The sequence below is a fragment of the Notolepis coatsorum genome (genome assembly GCF_963971535.1).
Source record: "Notolepis coatsorum genome assembly, chromosome: 19".
Classification (NCBI taxonomy): Eukaryota; Metazoa; Chordata; class Actinopteri; order Aulopiformes; family Paralepididae; genus Notolepis; species Notolepis coatsorum.
In genome coordinates, this window is record NC_140183.1 from 56,179,932 (window position 1) to 56,200,647 (window position 20,716).

Consider the following 20,716-nt stretch of genomic DNA (forward strand, 5'->3'; position numbering starts at 1 on the left):
GACAGCTCCTGCCAACGTGTTCCAAAACACTGCAGCTGAGCTGAATTGTTTTTGATTGCTATTAGAACCAGCTGTGTAATATAGGTGGCGTGCTCTTCGAGCACACAGCATGAAATGAAATGAAATGGAAATGAAATGTAATAGGACTTTGAACTGAACTGAACTGAAAGAATGCAAAGAGACTTTGAATTGAACTGAACTGAACTGAAAGAAAAGGAACTGAAATGAATTAGAATTTGTAACTAATAGAAAATAAAGGACCTTAAGATTTGATTCAAAGAAAAGCAACGATTGGACATTCCTGATTTCATTCTTTGTAACAACTACAAAGACCCTCCCCAGTTGAGAAACATACACATGTTACCAATCTGATCAAAAAATGATCAGCCAAATGCACAATAGCATCCCACGGTCAAAGGCCGCAACCCCAAATGCTTAAGCTGGTTCACACATCACACACACCGTTTGAGTGGAGTACATGGCGTGATGAATGAGGCCCCATGATCTTCCTCTCAATCGCTTCCATTGAGCAGACACATCCTCCTGAAGGAGGGGCTCGGCGGAGGGGGCCGGGGGGGGGGGGGGGGGGGGGGAGAGCATGCGTTTTAAATTAATCAATCCCTCTCATTTCCCCCCTCTCCTCCCAAGTAGACAGACCCCTCCTGGAGGGGGGTCTGCGGCACTGAAAAAAACACACAAAAAAAACACTGTCATCTGTTTTCATGGAGGTGGCAAAGGCCCAGTCCATAGCTGTGTCTTGGCTTGGGGGGGTAGTAGAGGAGTAGAGAGGAGAAGAGGGGGTGGAGGGAGGGAGGGAGGGAGGGAGGGAGGGAGGGAGGGAGGGAGGGAGGGAGGGCAGAGCGAAGAAGGGGGAGGGAAGACCAGAGGAGAAGGGAGGTTGAAGGAAAAGAGAGGGAGAGAGGCGGGAGGACAAGGCCACACGCTAGGAGTTGGTTAACAGGCGAGGAGCCTGGCGCTGTACACAAGCAGCTCACAGATGACAGTGCAGTGGCATACCAGGCATGAGTCCAGAGACTCAGCACCCATGGGGGGAGTCTGTCTCTCTCTCTCTCTCTCTCTCTCTCTCTCTCTCTCTCTCTCTCTCTCTCTCTCTCTCTCTCTCTCTCTCTCTCTCTCTCTCTCTCTCTCTCTCTCAAAATCACTCACTCATTATCTCTTCCTTTCCGCACTTCTCTCCCTCGTATTTGGTCCTGTATTATCCACTCTGTCCCATGATGCCCTTCTCTTCCTGTTCTTCACACATTACATACCTGTACCTCCCCTCCCCATGCTGCTACGATGCCCGGATTTCCCCAAAGGGATCAATGAAGGAGTATCTTATCTTATCTTATTTTGTTATTGATTATTTCTCCATAATCAAATTAGATCTGCTCCAAGTAGTGGGAGGAGGACACAAAACAGACAACGCCCTCTGACTGACATTTTGTTTTCCCACTAAATTGTGGCTTGCCTTAGGCAAGAGGAGGAGGACCCTGCGGGACAAGTCACACACACACACACACACACACACACACACACACACACACACACACACACGCAGGCAGGCAGGCAGGCACACACACACACACACGCAGATACACAGTGTGTAAACGGAGTATTAACTAGATTTAAGACAATGGCAACAAACTGAGAATGTGGGTTTCCCCCCAGAGGTGCAGTATATGTGGCAGGTTTCTCAGAGGGACTATTGTTTGCGTTGAGTCTTGTTTCTAACCCCACCTGACCCACTTGTCACATTGTGCCAGCAGGTTCTTATGGTTCTTATGTCTGAGGGTTTGCATGGTGTATAATGTGTAGGCATGTGTTCAGGATCACTGGAGAGCTTCCATTTTTCATGCTCACTACAATATATAAACAGCGGCTAGGTCAGGCCTCTCGGATACAGTACAGTAGAGATGTGCACAACTCCAGATTCTTGTAATCGATTATTCTGTTTTGCTGACTTTTATTAATTTAGCTATTTATTACAGGTATTATTACTTACATGAGTATAGTGTTCACTATCATTGTTCAGATTTAAACGGTTGTGAAACGGATATAGGGAATATCCAGCAAGTCCAAGAAATACTTCCTAGTGTGAACGTTTGAAAAAGGCAAACCAACTGTTTCAATGTCGATTATGAAGCCCTAATCGATGATTCAGACACATCCTTAATTTATAGGTACACTGTATGTTCATTTCAGAGAATATTGTTTAGCATTGAATCATTATTACCACTGCTACCCACATGCCTAACCCTTGGCAGCCTTGCCACATTTATCCAGCCCACCAAGCACATGAGCAGCCATAATCACTCTAATTGCCCAAGAGCTCACTTTTCCTCTGAGTGGTTAAGTACTGCATTGTGCCTGAAGAGCCATCTGTGTGTCTCCCTTAAATCAATCTATCTCACACGTTCCAAAACTACAAAAGGAGAGAGGAAGGCCCCACTACATTCATAAATAATATGGACAGGGAGTGGGGTTATCCGGGCTAATGTTTCATTGTCTGTCCATGATGTTTGTGGTCTGCCACTCGACAACTTTAGGTGGGAAGCCAGGTCCCCTGGCCTGGCAGGGGGTCTGAGAGAGATGAGAAACACGCTCCACCTCTCTGACCCCGCTGCTAGCAGGCTTGAGTTGGTGGAGATAACCTCAGCAGCACTGCCAACTTATCAAGTGATATTTTACTTTAGAAGTGGGACATTTTCTTTAGCTGTGACCAGCAGCTCTATAGGTCACTGTCGGTCAGTTGGTTGGTCCACAAAATGTTCCCCACCCTCTAATGACCACAGGTTTCTCCCGAGGAGACTGAAATTGGGCACGGATGTCAAGTGTGTGTGTGTGTGTGTGTGTGTGTGTGTGTGTGTGTGTGTGTGTGTGTGTGTGTGTGTGTGTGTGTGTGTCTGTCTGAAGGTGTATGTGTGTATTCTTCAATTGGCTATAAGGGGGCATGGCAATGGGAGTGGCCTGTTGCAAAAAGGTTGCAGCTATTGCAAATTTGCACTTGTTTCACCTTTTAGCAAGCATACTTTCGTGTAATTTTTTTTTTATAAAATTGATTTTATAACTACAAACAGGAAAATTACTTAAACTTTTTTCCCCCATATCACCATAGTTAGAAATGTGATTTTTATACTAGACGTGAAAATAAGTGATGTCAGATAGCCAGGACAGTCAATACTGGTGATTGCTTGTTCATGAAGTCATAGCAGGTTATACAGTTAAATATTAGTGCAAAATGAAGTAGTCTTTAAGTCACCTTAAGCGTTTAAAGAGTACTTACCTCTGTTTATTTCACAAAGCAGAGTGATATTTATATTAATTTATTATCTATTTATTATTGATTTCATAAATACATATTATCTATATTTATAAATTACTTTGTTGCTACTAATACAAAGTAATTAAATCTGTACACATTCCAATATGTTTTAAGTGGATAAATCAAGTCACGTCCATTCCCTCTGAAAGGCCTTTAGCCCAGAGTTATTTTGGGCAAAGTTTCATTCAGTATTCACTTCTCCCCAGGCTAGTTGACCTCCCTCGCTCAGTGGAGAAGGTCAAAAAACATTAGTAGCCAAACATTTCCTGGCAATGATTAACACACAATGATGAGTGGACACAGCTGACAACAAGTAGCCTTCAACAACAGAGACTTGACCAACCCCACATTGTGAAACATCTCTCTGGTAGAGTCTCTACATCTCACTTATGGTACCTCGACAGATTGATATCTGTTAGAGAGAATAGGAGCATAGGTGGGTAATGTATTGCCAAACTCCCTGATGCATTTCACATAAAGGTGGACTCAGAGAGGTGGAATTACCTTTGAATTGCCCTCTGTGTTATTTTAAGAGCGAAAAGAGACGAGGGAAGGAGAGGCACTTTTCACGCGGGAGGTTAATGTGTGTCTGTGCTCAGTTGTCAGATGTAATTGAAGGGAACAGCTTATGAAAATGAGGTGGCAGGGATGAGGTCTTTAATTAGATCAAGATCATGGGCCGAAAATGAATTAGAATCCCCACTGTCATTACCCACAGGCCACAGCCAAAGTGGAGCAGCAACACTGCGAATATGGAGGGAAACTTTAATATCTTGGAGACATTGTAATAAATGAGTTTTCAGGGGGGGAGTGTTCTTTGATTTTGTGCCAACGTGACTTGAATAACTATGGCCATCCACGCTTGTGAAGTGAATGGCATCGTTTAGATATATCTACAAAATCCCAAGCAAAATGGTTTATCTGGTTCAAGTCACTGTCGTCATATAGCCATAATATGCAAGTAAACTCATGAATGTCAATTGCTCAATCTAGCAGCCTATACTATACTTCATTACTGGGTGAGACTAAATGGGACACATATGACACCTAGTGGTGGACAGACTCTGAGCTAAGCCTTGGCTGCTGGAGGGGGGATAATAACCAGGCCATTAAATTAGTGTATGAATGGCGTTTTATCTCTTTAATATAGCCATTAGCCAATGTCACAGTTATAATGGAAGAAGAACAAAGGGGCATAGTGTTAGTGGGGCTGGGCATAACATAAGAAGGGCCATCCTTGCAGAGCAAGGACAGGACGACATTCAAATCTAAAATATATCCAATCACACCGACGTGAATTTAATTCATTCAACGTCATATCGTGATATCATCTTCTGCGCTTGCATTGACCTTGAAATTGTTCACACACTCCAACATGTATGATGTCATGATTCAGCGAATCACATCTGTCCTCCTCGCTGGTAGGAACAAAACGGAAACGTCAGAGCATCTGTGACGTTATTTAGTTCAGGTTCGCGAGCGTTGACGACGCAGCATTTGCTTACGATTTGCCTACCATGTGAATAGGCTGCATGTGTAGTCAAAATAGGCGCATGGTAGATGGTTTTCAGTGTAGTGGTTACGTCATTGCCGTTTTTCGTGTTCCCTCTGTCTATGGTGTACCTTTCTGTGCGTATTCATCCACAACCTATAGCTCAACATGAAAATATTCGCAATTAATCATAAAAAAAAAGAAATCGCCGAATTTTATTTCAACAAAAAAAGCTTAAACAATAATGTTAGTGATAGAAGGGAACTCATTTTGTGCAAAAGTGGAAAGCTTTTAAATTTCCATGCAGCAGAATTGTTACAATAGCCGATAATCGATTTTCCCAATGATAAATCCCTACGCGCATACGGCGTGAACAACCAGTGACGTCAGAATGCATGTGTAGTCAACATAGAGGCGCAGGGTAGATGGTTTTCAGTGAGACATGTGAGGAATGCAAATAGGACATAGACCACTGCACTTCCGCGTTACATGGAGCTCGTGGGGGGAGGGGGAAGAGCGCGCTTTAACATTCATTCGCTTATTCCCCCCCCCCGCTCTCTCCCTCGCGCTAAAAATACCGGAAGTGTTGCGGCGCGGCGGTGGTCTATTGCGACGTTTGGATCTCGATCTACCGAGAGCGAGTCCAGTCAGTCAGCTTGCTGTACACGTGCACCTACCAGCTGAACCTACTGGGGTGTTTTTGTGCCTCGCGAGAAAAAAGGAAGCTGTGATCATAATCGTAGAACCGAATATCTGATCTGAAGGCGTTATATTCTCTGTAATTTAGGTGAGTTTGTGTTTAAATGCCATCTAGCTAAGGTTAGCTAGGAGCTAGCATGTTTATAAATAATAAATAACGTTGCTGCTGTTTTAATACTGGTGCAATACAGGGCTGCAAATGTAATCGATATATGTCAACAACACAGAGGAAGTTACAGTCAGTTATTGGGAATGATTGCTGGTTTAAATTGACCTTGTCGCTGTGTTGGTTGTCACTTTGACGTTGTTCACCCCAAATAAAGTGACCGCAATAATGTCAACCCAATACTAGTCATTGTTATTTATTGATTGCCGTCATAGCTGTCACTAGAACTCCTATTTACACTCTGCAACTTTTCCGCCATTTCATTTACGCACAGGATAACAACATCTGACCATGGAGGTATTATTATTGTTTGATTTGCACAAGTTATACACAACGACAGATGTAAAACACACGAATATAAATGTACAGTTCAAGTCAACACGAGTTTGGGTGAAGGTTTTAATCAGGCTTTTTGATTGAAAACTTTATTAACAGATTGCAGAATGGGTAAAATGTTCAATTCATCATAACATATATGACATACACGACTTACAGATAGACAGTACTGCTATACATATTCCAAGGTATGCTAACTACTTTACAAGTACCAATGGATAGATGATTGTCTTCTCTTTCGTGTCCAGTCTTCACGTGGTGCCACTATGAAGTACATTCTGGTCACTGGAGGAGTCATATCTGGGATTGGCAAAGGCATCATTGCCAGCAGTGTGGGCACAATCCTCAAGTCCTGTGGCCTCCACGTCACCGCCATCAAAATTGACCCATACATCAACATTGACGCTGGAACCTTCTCGCCTTATGAGCATGGTAAGTGATTTAGTGAACATTAAAAATGTAGTTCAGAGTTCAGGGGCTTCTGAAAACCAACTAGCCTAGTGACAATGCCACCAAAATGTTGAGATACCCCTACAGGAGGTAGAACAAAACACAAGACAAAACACAAGAATGTTTTTCCTCATCTCTAAGGTCTCCCATATATGAAATGGATTTTTTTTTTTTTATCCACTTTTTCTCACATTTTCTATATTTTCTCCCATCCCAATTTCGTATCATCCAATTCAACCCTCCCCTGTCACGAACGCTGTTTCTTGCCTCCCACAAGCCGGCTGCAATGTGGACTAAAGGCCTCTACATGCTACAGCAACTTCAAAGCAACACAACATCAGCGCGATTTCAGCGCGGTTGTTGTTTAGGGTCTTGTAGACTGTGTTGCTTGGACGTTGTGTACATGTCCCCCAAATCTAACCTAAACAACCGTTCCGTTGATATTGCGTAGCAGTGATTGGTTGGTTAGCGAATGGGGGCGGGGCTGTCATAGTATAATATTGGTCTCGCAGTCGCAGAGAATACCATCCGCCATTGTTGTAGCCAGCCAGCGTTGATGCTAAATAATTAGCGTCACATAGCTGGCCTTTTTCTGAAAACCCAAGCACATATTGTTCCATAGCATACGCCTTCAGTTGATCATGACAAATCCTCTCTTACCTTGACGATTAAAAAGCCTCCATAATTTAGTAAATAAAGCTGTAGCCAGCCAGCTAGCATTGGTGCTATACAAAATGCTATCCACATTAGCTACATAGCTAACCAACTAAATACAATGGTATCCTGAGGTAACTTTAACGTTAAATACAACGTTTGCTAGTCGAAATGACTGGACACACACAGGGACAAGTTAAACATCAATCAATTAATTTATTCCAATAGGTAGTTTGAGCTGCATGTGAGCCGAGGTCCTCTCCATTGGAAACTAATGATGTTACGGTAACGTTAGCTCGAAAAGCACAGAAAGTTAAGCTGCTAGCAACAGACACTATAACACTTCCGGTCGGGGGATTTCAAAATAAAAGAGCGACGTCTAAAATCACCGGAAATACGTTTATTTTGTACATTATCTAACGTTAACACGAACCTAAACTAACTTTAGTTAAACTAACTTTGCGTGTCGATGTTGCAGAAGCATAAAGGCAGAGTGTCTAAAACACTGTTGCTTTGTCGATGTTGTGTTGCAGTTGCTTTGAAGTTTCTGTAGCATGCAGAGGCCTTAAGTCATACATAGCACAAGTCCCCTCCGGTACTTGAGGTAACAGCAGTCGCATCTTTTCACCTGCGCAGCTCGATCTCTCAGTGGCGAGGAGTAACGCGTGGGAGGCTCACGCTGCCCCCGACACTTCCTGATTCTACTGCGCAGGCGCACCAACCGACCTGTAGGAGTCGCTGTCCACAACGCCCGATCCCCACCCATCAGTTTCCCACCCCCTAATACGGCCAATGTGTATTAGTACGGACGGCCAGCTAAACTGAAAGCAATGTGGAGCGCTGGGCTCGAACAGGCAAGCCCAGCGTCTCCGTCGTTTGTGGCGAGCGCCTTGCCCACTACGCCACGTAGCCGCCATGAAATGGATTCTTGTATAAAAATATTTTACTGCAAAACTTGTTAAATTGATAGATATTGTTATACACCCCCAAAGGGAAAAAAAACAAATATAGCCTGGCGGCCCTGGTCGTATGGGAGTTGAGACATATAAACTCATGTAGATTAATAATACAAGCTCCAAGAGCTTTCAAGCTTGAACAGGCTGTTGTTGGGGTGGTGGGGGTCTTTCATTATTCTGCAGGCTCTGGATTTGCACCTGAACTTCCTTAACTGTCTCAGGTGATAGAGGCGCTGTTTTGCCTTTTTCACCACAGAATCTATGTGTGTTTACCATGTCAGGTCCTCTGTGATGTGGACTCCCAGGTACTTGAAACTGCTCACCCTGTCCACAATAGCCCCATTTATCCGCAGTGACGTGTGTGTCCCCTGCTGTATTCTCCTAAAATCCACGATCAGTTCTTTGGTTTTACCAATGTTCAGTAGTAGGCTGTTATCCCGGCACCAGCGTGCCAGTTCATCAACCTCCTCCCGATAGGCCTTCTCGTCATTGTTAGAGATCAGCCCCACCACCACGTGTCGTCCGCAAACTTCACTATGGAGTTAGAACTGAACCTGGTCACACAGTCATGTGTGTACAGTGAATACAGCAGGGGGCTCAGAACGCAGATTGAAATAAAGGTGTTCTATTTCAATTTCAACCTGATTCAATTGGATCTTTGTTTCCATATGAAGTATCGTAAAATGTATCATATGAAATGTATAATTTAATTTATTAAATGTATCATAAATATATTAACATTATAGACCAGAACATTACCTCAAGTGACTTTACTTTGCAGTAACATTGAATTTGTCAACATGCTTCTCACCACCGATAATGGGCTTTGGACTGAAGACTTCATTATGTCAATGTTTAATTTTCTTTCATTTAGGACACCTCATACATTTACTGATGTAACTCCCTGACCATGCATGCTATATTTACACATGTGGTATTGCTGGATTCAGCACAACCACACCTTTCTGAAAAAGCCCTCATAAGTGTTTCTATGACAATCCATGGCAGAGCTACTACAAAGTAAATGAGAACATTCTGCATAGATATTCATTTTTTACATTTCCGCTTATTTTAAGTATGTGTACATAGGTATATATTTCCTACATGCATAAAGATATTCACATCCAGGTTTTTCTATTAGGTTAAGCAACTGTCTGACTGCTAGCATGTCAAATTTGTCTCAACTCCCATACGGCCAGGCTATATTTAGGTTCTTTTTTCCTTTGGGGGTGTATAACAATATCTATCAATTTAACAAGTTTTGCAGTAAAATATTTTTTATACAACAATCCATTTCATATATGGGAGACCTTAGAGATGAGGAAAAACATGCTTCTTCAAAAACGAAAGCCCTTTTTGACAGTTTGTCACAGCACTATACCTCAGTTTCAAGTTTCAAGTTTCAAGTTTCTTTAATAGTTGTCATACAGAAGTACAGAATACTTTTGTACAAAATGCTTCTTACTGTTGCGCTCCAGAGACTGTGCATGACAAGATAAGTATGAAATAAAAACATAGTAAAAATTAGAAGTAAAAAAAGAGGTCACAGTGTTCAGTTTAGACATATGTACAATGTTCGTAGACGTAGTTACCATACAATATACAATACTGTGCAGTGTACTAATATACAATACTATATAGTGCAAGGCATAAATGGACGAGGTGCAGTTTAGGTACAATTCACAGTAGGTGTACGAGTTGTAGTGCAAATCCTTTATCAATAAATATAAAGTGTAAGTGTGTTTGTGTGATCTAAAGTGTGGAGAGTGGGTGCTGCAGTGTGTTGTTTGTTTGAGTGAGTGTGTGCGTGTGGGTGTGTGTGCTGTGTGCATTTGATGGTTGTTGCATAGTGATTATTGTTCGTTTAGCGATTATTGTTCGTTTAGCAGCCTGATGGCCTGGGAGGCCAAAGACAACTACAGGAGGGAGTTGGAGGGCCAACTGGAGAACAATGACATCAAATCAGTGTGGACTGGAATGCAGACCATCACCAGCGGGCGGAAGGGGAGTCGATGGAGACGTAGACCGGGCTAATGAGCTAAACCTGTTTTACAACAGGTTTGACACAGCAGCCCTGGCTAGTCTCTTTCCTTACCCCCCCCTCTGAGTCTCTGACACTCCAGTTGCCCTGTCCACCCCTCAACTCGAGCAACCCCCCCCCCCTCCTGACACTACTCCAGTTGCGCTGTCCACCCCTCCCCCGCCCCTCAACTCGAGCTATGTCAACACAGAGAGAGAGAGAGAGGCGCATATAGTACTACAGGCATACAGTAATTTACATGTACTACATCATGTCAACGAAGTATGAGAGAGAACGAGAGAGTATAGCCGAATAATGAATATAGGTATTAACACTTTGACTGCCATGCTGTTTGGTTAAAGTTACCCTTAAAATGCCAGCCTTCTAGTTATTTCCGTGGTCGTTGCACTACGTGCAACAAACTTCACCCAGTATGTCACCTGCAAGACCAGGGCCCCGTTCCCCGTACCTGGCTAACTGAGTTAGCCGGATAATTTCCAGCATAGCTTGACTTAAGCCGGACCTTTCTGTTCCCCGAAGTCGGATTTTCTAAATCACCATGGTAACAGATCAGAAAGTTTGAACCTGGTCCGGAGCAGGGTTAAGTTCAGTTAGCTGGATGAACCATAGCCACGCCCACGCAAAGAAATGCCAGCTCGCTTCCTGAAATATTTCTCACAGTCTAGATCCCATTATACCATTCTGAATTATGTTTTTGTGCTTCGTTTTCCTAAAGGGGGCTTTTGAAATGTATAATAATAGAACTAAATGCTGATAATAAATCATATTCAGCCTATAGATTTACTTTATCCTAAATAAAATAATGCACATCATATACGGCGCTCGGAGTCGCGATACACGCTGCATGTGGTTATTTTAATAACGGCGCATTGCAAATGTGAATCCTGCGGGGAATGAAACCTATCGGCCGTTTGGCTCTGATTAGTTTCATATATTCTCCGCTGTAGATTTGCTTAACGGAGCGCCCGGATTGTGTTTCATTCAAGCATAAAATTGAAGTGTCTATGCGTGGATTGTGGTTTTTGTGGATTATGAATTACGAGGAATCTGAGGATTGTTGAATTGTATCATCACTCACACGTTATTGTGATATTGTAACTGGGATTAAAATGTCTGATGAGAATGAGATGCGCTGTTTGACGGATTTGAGCAATTGAATGAGCCGTTGGCGTCACATTAATGCATTTGAGAATAAAGAGATAAAACTTCATTCAAAAGAAAAATATTCGAAACACGGGACTCTTGTATTGATGGATACACAACGGATATATCCCGTCTGGCACAGTGGTGCAACTGCTAGTGCTCACTCCTGTCAAGCGGACGACCCGAGTTCGAAACCCCGCGCTTCCAATATAATTTTTTTGGAATATAATATTAATGAATATAAGCAAAAGTAGCCTAGTTTTAAGTTAAAATATTATAAATCTACATGCATTGAGGATGTCATTCTTTATATAGCTCAAAGTGCACCAAATTGAAGTATTTACATTGCAAAAAGAAGAAAATAAATTAGAAAAGACGGGGATTCGAACGCGGGTCGTCCGCGTGAAAGGCATAAGTACAAACCATCAGACCACGGTGCCAGATAAATAAAACATCCACCATACATCTATCAATGGATAAGAGAGCCGTATCCTTATTCGGAAATAGTTGAACTAATTATTTTCGCTAGCAAGATCTCATTTGATTATTCAATCCATAAACCTACTGCCAGCAGGCACATTTAAAGAAATATAATCTGATTGATTGGGGTAATGAGGGACTTAAAATTAGCCTATAGATTATGCATTTAACTTGTCGGCGAGGCTATTGAGCCGTACTGTATTGTACCCATTCTGCAATCTGTTAATAAAGTTTTAAATCAATCAATCAATCAATGCCGTTAGAAAATCAGGATTTCTGCGATCGACATCTGCTGTCTTTTCAGCTGAAGCGGCCGCACGCAATTATCCTGAGTCTCAAGTCTGGTTCGAGTTAACGAGACTGAATCAGCGTTCGAGGAACAGGAAAATCCCGGATTCAAACATCGGGTTAATTGAATCTGGATAATGGGACTCTTGATCGACTTAGGTGAACCAGGTACGGGGAATAGGGCCCAGGGGAGACAAAACACTGGACCTCCTGTATGCTAACGTGAAGGAGACTCTCAGTGCGACTTCCCTGCCCCCCCATGGCCAGTCATTTTGAAGGGGATGTTATACGTTGACTGATCCCATGTGTTTGTTCTCCAGGGGAGGTGTTTGTGCTGGACGATGGAGGGGAGGTGGACCTGGACCTGGGCAACTATGAACGCTTCCTTGACATCAGGTTGACCAAAGACAACAACCTGACCACTGGCAAGATCTACCAGTCTGTCATCAACAAGGAGCGCAGGGGAGACTACCTGGGAAAGACCGTACAGGGTGAGACGGTCAAAATGTGTCCTTACTTTTGATGATATTATAATATATGACGGACCATTAGCCCCTTTCGTGACTGTGATGCACGCCAACAAGGTTTGGCCAAGTGAATCCACAGTCCCTTGCTCCTCAATAGGAAACCAACCTAGATTTACCCTGAAGAACTGGTCAGACGCGAACTGGTCAGACGCGAACCGTTTGTTATACAAGTATTGCAGAGAAATTTCAAAGGTACTCGCAGTTGCACGAGGGTCTTTGACAGAGAGCGGCAATGGTTTGAAAGCTCGGCGTTGCTAATAAACATTTTAAATAGTTTTTATAAACTGGCAGTGCTAGCCAGTTAGCTATTCTCCCAGATGGCCCATGTGTATCTACAGATATATCCCAGATCCGTAACTACTCTCAATGTTAAAAAGACACTTGAGTCAAATACATGGGTGAATCCTGTTCCCTATTGATTGTTGAGTCTACAGTGCTGACTTCTGTCCTCTTTGTCCCGTCTCCCAGTCGTCCCCCACATCACAGATGCCATCCAGGAGTGGGTGATGAGACAGGCCAGGGTTTCAGTGGATGATGACGGAGTGGAGCCACAGGTCTGCGTCATAGAGGTACAAAAAATAGAAAGTGCTTAGTTACTGGCTACTAGTAGTTCAGACATATTAACAAGATAGGTAGTAGTATATTATAGTAGCATAGTATTACGGTAAAAAAGTTTTTTTTTTTTTTGATCCACTTTTTCTCCCATTTTCTATATTTTTCTCCCATCCCAATTTCGTATCATCCAATTCAACCCTCCCCTGTCACGAACGCTGTTTCTTGCCTCCCACAAGCCGGCTGCAGTGAGGACTAAGTCATACATAGCACAAGTCCCCTCCGGTACTTGAGGTAACAGCAGTCGCATCTTTTCACCTGCGCAGCTCGACCTATCAGTGTCGAGGAGTAACGCGTGGGAGGCTCACGCTGCCCCCGACACTTCCTGATTCTACTGCGCAGGCGCACCAACCGACTTGTAGGAGTCGCTTGTTCACAACGTTCGATCCCCACCCTTCAGTTTTTCCCTCCCCGTAATACGGCCAATGTGTATTACTGCGGACGACCAGCCAAACTGAAAAACAATGTGGAGAGCTGGATTCGAACACGCGAATCCTAGCGTCTCCACACTGGTGGCGAGTGCCTTAGACCACTACACCACCTAGCCGCCCTACGGTAAAAAAGTTTTTATTATAAAGTACTAAAGTAGATATTATTTCAAATATTGTTTGAAGAGGTGTGTTTTCAGTCAACGGCGGTCTGAGGCAGCCAGAAGATGCAGAGCGTAGGGGTCTTGAGGGTGTGTAGTTAGAGACCATTGACCGGAGGTAGGAGGGAGCCGTTCCCCTCGTTGCCAGGTCAAGGACCTTGTATATTGTTAGATAGCACAGTATCTATACGCTTTTCTGTCCAATGACACGGTTTCATTTTTGAAAGCCTACGAGTCTGCTATAGTAGAAGGAGATTTCAGCAGTAAAACCAGTAAAAGTACAAACTGACACGTGTCAGCGCACAGCCTTCGTTTCAGCGAGGTCTGCGCTAACCTGTTTAACGGTGGTGCATTCCTGCGCTACGGATTGCATCTGTAACATGTCGGATCTTTGCTGGAAGATCCAAGTTAAAAAGTCGCTGAGCTGCTGTTTTGTGCCAACAGCTAGGCGGCACCGTAGGGGACATAGAGAGCATGCCCTTCATAGAAGCCTTCAGACAGTTCCAGTTCAAGGTGAAGAGGGAGAACTTCTGTAACATCCACGTCAGCCTCGTACCACAGGTAAGGAGACTCGATGAACACACCGCCCACCGCCACCACCACACACTGCCTCAAAGCTCATGTGTTCCATACACAGAACAAACTGCTGCAGTGGAACACGTGTGAGGTACAGTATGTGTGTTCCTCTTGTGTGTTGTCAGCCCAGCACCACGGGAGAGCAGAAGACCAAGCCCACGCAGAACAGTGTCCGGGAGCTCCGAGGACTGGGCCTGTCTCCAGACCTGGTTAGTCAGAAAGCACCCGCTTTACCTTTCACTCATTATTATTCCCTCCCTAGATTATAATCAACATGCTCGTCTTGACGAGGAATCATATTTCTGTTGTCAGATCATGTGCCGCTGTTCCACGCCTCTAGAAACCGCCGTTAAAGAGAAGATCTCCATGTTCTGTCACGTTGAGCCGACACAGGTAAAGTCATCAGACCCTACAGTGACAAACTTACACACGCTCCGTTTCGGAGAACATGACCACAAAGGTGTTGGGTCTGATTCTGGATGAGGTAAGCTATAGAAAAACGTATCCACTCGTGGTTCTGTGAGGCGTATTTGATGAAAGCACTCATAACACTGCATACATAAACGGAACACAATTCTGCCCATTTATTCAATTCCTTATTCATTCATTTTTTTTTTTTTTTTAAACGAACACATAAACAAACATGACAACATAAAATTAGATACACAAGCATTAATTAACAGTGCACATCCAATGAAATCACCATTTAGATAAATGTCTTATACAAGATATACCCCTAATACCTGCTATCTAATACCCTACACCAGGGGTCGGCAATTAGGTTTGGCCGCGGGCCAGATTTTCCCCAAGCCGTTGCTTGGCGGGCCAGGATCAAAAACAATGGCTAATTTAATATACTGATATTGAAAAAAGACAAACGTTTTTCTCTGGTCTGCATCCCCCCAACAACCGTGTGCACTGCGCCGCACTGCACTGCACCCACTCTGCAATCCGCCAAACAAAGTTCTCACTCATCCATTCATTCATGAACAGCTCTCAGCTGTTGCAGATCACCGCGGCGCCGGCGGGTGATGAACAGATCAGAATGCATGAAAACACGACTCACCATACCTCCTTGTTTGTTGTTAAGTCCTCCAAAATCCCTGCTAATGTTTGAAACATGTCATATCCACTCGCCGCCCTCCAATTCCAGATTGGCGTTGAATGCAGCTACTTTATCTGCCAACTTGCCTCGTTGTTGTTGTTGTTGTTGTTGTTGTCGCCACATATTATGCAGAGAGGACGTCGGCTCGGCACGCAAGAATCACCGACCTGTTGCGATAAACCCGTATTTTAAGTATGGCTCCTGTTTATTAAAAGAAGCGTTATATTTCCCCGTTGCTATCCAAAGATGTTGTTTTCTTCAACTCGCTCGCGAGTCGCATCTCGAACGCGGAAGTGAAAGTGCGTTAGGGAAATAGACACGGGGCCCGGTGGGACTATTCCATTGGTTCTCGCAGTCCACCTGACAATTTCTAGCATTTCAATTGGCTATAGTGACAGACATGCTTTTGATGACTGCCGGTAGATAGATGCAGCTTCACAATAAAAGACACCCTGGCGTCCGCGTGAATATTTCCCGCGCGTCAAATAAATATCATATTCTCAAAATAATCTGACGGGCCAGAAATGATTGCTGGCGGGCCAATGTTGGCCCGCGGGCCGCCTATTGCCGATCCCTGCCCTACACGCATAGCTCTCGCTCCCCCCCCGGACCCCCCATTGGATAATCCATCCATTATTGTTCGCTCCTAACCAGGCACTACCATTATATGCTAGCTTTTATTCTCTCCACCACTTCTAACCACATTGTCATTTTGGATTAATTGAGACCCAAAATTCTTGCTGTAGATATTTCTAGATAAATCACATCGAGATATGTAAGAATCCAGACCTTCCAGCAATTTTTTTCCGGTTGATACCATCGTGATGCTATCAGCTTTTTAGCCGCTGTGATACCAGATAAAACCAATCTCTTTAGCTGTATAGGTACTGTACACTCAAAAACATCATTCAGCAGTAATACAGAGGGGTGTACAGGTATATTCAGAGTTAAGAGATTTGATAATTGCTGGGTCACTTCTTTCCAGAATATCTTAACTGGTGGGCAGTCCCAGTACATGTGCATAAATGTCCCCTCGTCCCCATTTGTACATAAGGAGCATTTGGAGTCTTGTTTAACTCTTTCAGTGCCACGCCTGGTTTTCCGTTTTACCGCTTGAATGCCACCATCGGCGCCAATGTTAACGTTAATATCGCCTAATCTATGTTTTAAATTATGGCTATGTGTCTAATCTGCCCATCGCATTATCAAAGACTATTTTCCAGTCAGTGCTGTGAAGACAGATTGTTTTTTTATCGCGTCGTTTCCGTTTCAGAGCAGTTAGAAAAGCCCCCGTTTTGATATAAAAAACAGCTCATTCTGGAGCATTCTATGAAAATCGTCTTTTAGTGGAATATTCCACAACGTTGATATTCGTCTGCCTTTTTATGAATCGTTTTCAAATAAACGCTAGATGATCAATATTATACGTGCACGCAAGCACATTACGGCCGCGCACTGATAATCGCTCCGTTGATTTCCTCACAGACTTTTACAGTGAAACCGAAAGAAGACATTTCACAAAACAGCTTATAACTTCATCAAACTTACTCCGATTATCCTACCACTGATAACATAGAGTCCTTACCTGACATCAGATGGTATCCAACTGGTATATTCCAATTCCTGATCACCATTCGAAAAAATCGATATACGTGTATGGATCCAACGCGACACAGTAGATCTCCATGATCCGCGGGGATCTGAGGCTCCAGAATGAACTGTGGTAACCCCGGCTGGATCAGTGAACTGGAAAATGTGGAGTACCGGATTTTTTTCCCCATCCATTTTCATTGAGTCCATTCCAAAATCACTTATGTCATCTGGGAGACGACAGGGGGCGCTTTTTTCCACAGTGATCACCGGCGCAGCTCGGCTATACTCGGGTAGGCTCGGGTGATGCAATAATTTTTCAGATAGCAAAAAAAAAAAAAAAAAAATAATTCCGAGAAATCTCGTGAGTGGCATGCAACCACCTATAAAAAAACCAGAGAAATCTCGTGAGTGGCACTGAAAGAGTTAAGACCCATTCTGTTCAGTCTTATAGGAGTCAAGTATGTCCTATGAATATAGTTAAGATTGATTTGTTGATGGTCCGGGTTCCTTGATGCAAGTCGAACATTTGCCCAGGCTTCTTGCCAATCAAAATCTATTTCCAGGTCTGGTATATCCCTCCTCCAGACTAGGTGGAGGATTTCATACGAGGACGTTAGTAATTGATGATAAAAATCTGAAACAAAACCTCTCGATGTCTCTTTCATAGAAGAATTTGTGGTATCTGTGGTGTACAATTGGTATCCTTAATGGAACACTGTGAGCCTTCAAACATAACAATAACTGTGCGTAAAAATAATATGTGGAACTGGTGAGATACATTTTTTTGCGTATTTCCTCATAACTACAAAAACCCTGTTTGTTGAAAATATCTCCTAATGTGTGTATGCCCTGCTTTTCCCATCTAGGGAATCTTATAGGTCGTTTTCCAATCAGGAGTGCATTGTTATTGAATAAGGGAGTATGATTATGCCATTTATGTGGATTAGAATATTTTTTTTTTTTTTTTTTTAATTTTTTTTATTATTGCAAAACAAAACTTATTAAAAGTCAGTACTCAACACACAATGTATAATGAAACTTTCAGTAAAGGTGGTTAAAATATATGCAAGTACAGAAACAGGATAAAACAAAAATAGTCAATAATAACATTTTAACCGTATACCGTGTATATCCAGCGAAGTTACAATTATATAAATGTTAGTATATAATATACCCCTAATACCTATTTTCTAAAACCCTACACACATATGCTCCAGCTCAAATCCCCCCCTCCCGGACCCCCTCTTGGATAGTACCTCCATTATCCCTCACTCCTAACCAGACATCACCATTATAGGCTAGCTTTTATTCTCTCCACCACTTCTAACCACATTAACATTTTGGATTCATTGAGCCCCAGAATTCTTGCTGTTGATATTTCTTGATATATCACATCAAGATATGTAAGAAACCACACTTTCCGGCATATTTTTTCCGGTTGAAACCAACGTGATGCAATCAGTTTTTTAGCTACTGTGATACCCGATAAAACCAATCTTTTTAGTTGTGGGTTCACTGCAAACTCAAAAACATCATTCAATAGCAATATCGCGGGGTGTACAGGTATATTCCAAAATACGAGTATTGATAATTGTTGGGATACATCTTTCCAGAATGCCTTAACTGGTGGGCAGTCCCAATACATGTGCATAAATGTTCCTTCGTCCCCATTTGTACATTGGGAGCATTTGGAGTCTTGTATAAGCCCCATTTTGCACAGCCTTATAGGAGTCAAGTATGTCCTGTGAATATAGTTCAGATTGATTTGTTGATGATCCGGGTTCCTTGATGTAAGTCGGACATTTGCCCAGGCTCCTTGCCAATCAAAGTCATTTTCCAGGTCTGGTATATCCCTCCTCCAGACATTGTCTAGTTGAAGGGTTTCGTACGAGGACGTTAGTAATTGATAATAAAAACCTGATACAAAACCTCCCAATGTATCTCTTTCATAGAAAAATTTGTGGTATCTGTGGTGTTCAATTGGTATGTGTAATGGAACACCGTGAGATCTCATACAAAGTCGTAACTGTATGTAAAAAAGCCATGTGGACTCGGTGAGGTTAAACTTTATGCATATTTCGACATAACTACAGAGGCCCTTGTTATTAAAAATATCCCCTAATGAGTGTATGCCTCTTTCTTCCCATACAGGGAATCTTATAGGTCGTTTTCCCATTAAGAGAGCATTGTTATTGAATATGGGAGTGTGATTATGCCATACTTGACGGTTAGGAAATTTCCTTTGTGTTTCCCGCCATGTCCTGATTGCATGGGTTATTATTGGGCCAAATTCTCGCTCACAATGCTTGATTGAAAGTTTAGTGTATGCTATGTCTTTCAATCTCTGTGGGGCTACTATGTTTTCTTCTAATTTTCTCCAAGATACCAAAGCCTCGGGGTCAAACCATATCTTCTTCAATGGTCTTAATGTGAAGGCATTAAAATATTGTAAAAAATCTGGGACTGCCATGCCACCGTCTGCTTTACTTCTCTGTGCGGTGGATCTTTTTATGCGAGGTGGTTTGTTATTCCAAATAAATTTGTATGTGGAGGTTTGTAATCTTTTCCAGTAGCCCTCTGGAGGAGGTAACGGAAGCATTGAGCTGAAGAAATTGATTCTTGGTAATACATCCATCTTAACTATTGATACCCTTGCCTGTACTGAGTTTTTAAGTTTTGCCCACCTGTCCAGGTCGTCCTTGATTTTGTTCTGTATTTTTGTGTAATTGTGCTTCACCGTTTGTCTTATGGTGGGAAATATTTCCACACCCAAGCATCTGAAATGTTTGACCATGGGTATCGCACCTGGGAGGGTTGTCTCTTTTTTTGCACTGGTGTTAAGAGGAAGAAAAGCCGACTTAGGCCAATTTATTTTAAATCCCGATAAATCACCAAAGTTCTCTATCAACTTGAGTATAAGCGGCAATGTGTTGTTGGGGTTTTGCATGAACAATATTACGTCGTCCGCATATAAACTAATTTTATGATGTGTGCCCTTGATTACTATTGGTTCTATGTGTTGGGATTGTCTTATAAATTGTGCTAAAGGTTCTAATGATAGATTGAATAGTCCGGGACTAAGAGGGCAACCTTGTCTGGCTGAGCGCGATACCGGAAAGATATCGGAGATGAATGTGCCTGTTGTAATCCTGGCCGATGGGTCCTTGTATAGTACTTTAATCATATCAATGAAACCTTTTCCTAACCCCATCCTTTCCAATACTGCCCATAGAAACGACCATTCTAACCTGTCAAATGCTTTCATAGCATCCAGGGATAGTATCGCCTTAGGTGTGATGTCCTCTTTGTCTGTATCTAGTACGTGCAGTATTCGCCTTATGTTATCATTGATCAGGCGACCTTTTATGAAGCCTGTTTGGTCCGTATGAACTAAAGACGTCATATGCTTTTGCAATCTGATGGCTAATATCTTAGAGTACAGTTTGACATCGGTTCCGAGGAGGCTTAAAGGACGGTAACTACCGCATTCAGTGGGGTCTTTGTCTTTTTTGTGAAGAACTGAAATGAGTGCGGTATTTTGGTGTTCAATGAAGCTTCCCTCTTTGACTGAGTATAAGATCATATTTAGTAATAAGGGTCCAAATATGTCCCAGCAAGAAATGTACATTTCTGATGGGATACCGTCAATTCCCGGAGCTTTGCCGTTTTTCATTCCGGATATGG

The 20,716-nt window shown here is 42.8% G+C and overlaps 1 protein-coding gene across 2 annotated transcripts in view; it reads left to right on the forward strand.

Annotated features, from left to right (window-relative positions):
* The first annotated feature begins 5,394 nt into the window (after positions 1 to 5,394).
* The window catches only part of ctps1b (CTP synthase 1b), a 61,636-nt gene continuing 46,314 nt past the window's right edge, over positions 5,395 to 20,716 (forward strand). The window contains exons 1-8 of one of the 2 annotated variants that reach the window (XM_084336440.1): positions 5,395 to 5,604; positions 5,957 to 5,979; positions 6,267 to 6,450; positions 12,351 to 12,521; positions 13,026 to 13,126; positions 14,203 to 14,319; positions 14,460 to 14,543; positions 14,647 to 14,727. In XM_084336440.1, the coding sequence (XP_084192566.1) occupies positions 5,974 to 5,979; positions 6,267 to 6,450; positions 12,351 to 12,521; positions 13,026 to 13,126; positions 14,203 to 14,319; positions 14,460 to 14,543; positions 14,647 to 14,727 (744 nt within the window). In that variant the 5' untranslated portion in view covers positions 5,395 to 5,604; positions 5,957 to 5,973. The remainder of the gene's footprint in view (positions 5,605 to 5,956; positions 5,980 to 6,266; positions 6,451 to 12,350; positions 12,522 to 13,025; positions 13,127 to 14,202; positions 14,320 to 14,459; positions 14,544 to 14,646; positions 14,728 to 20,716) is intronic. The other variant, XM_084336441.1, reaches the window with a different exon arrangement.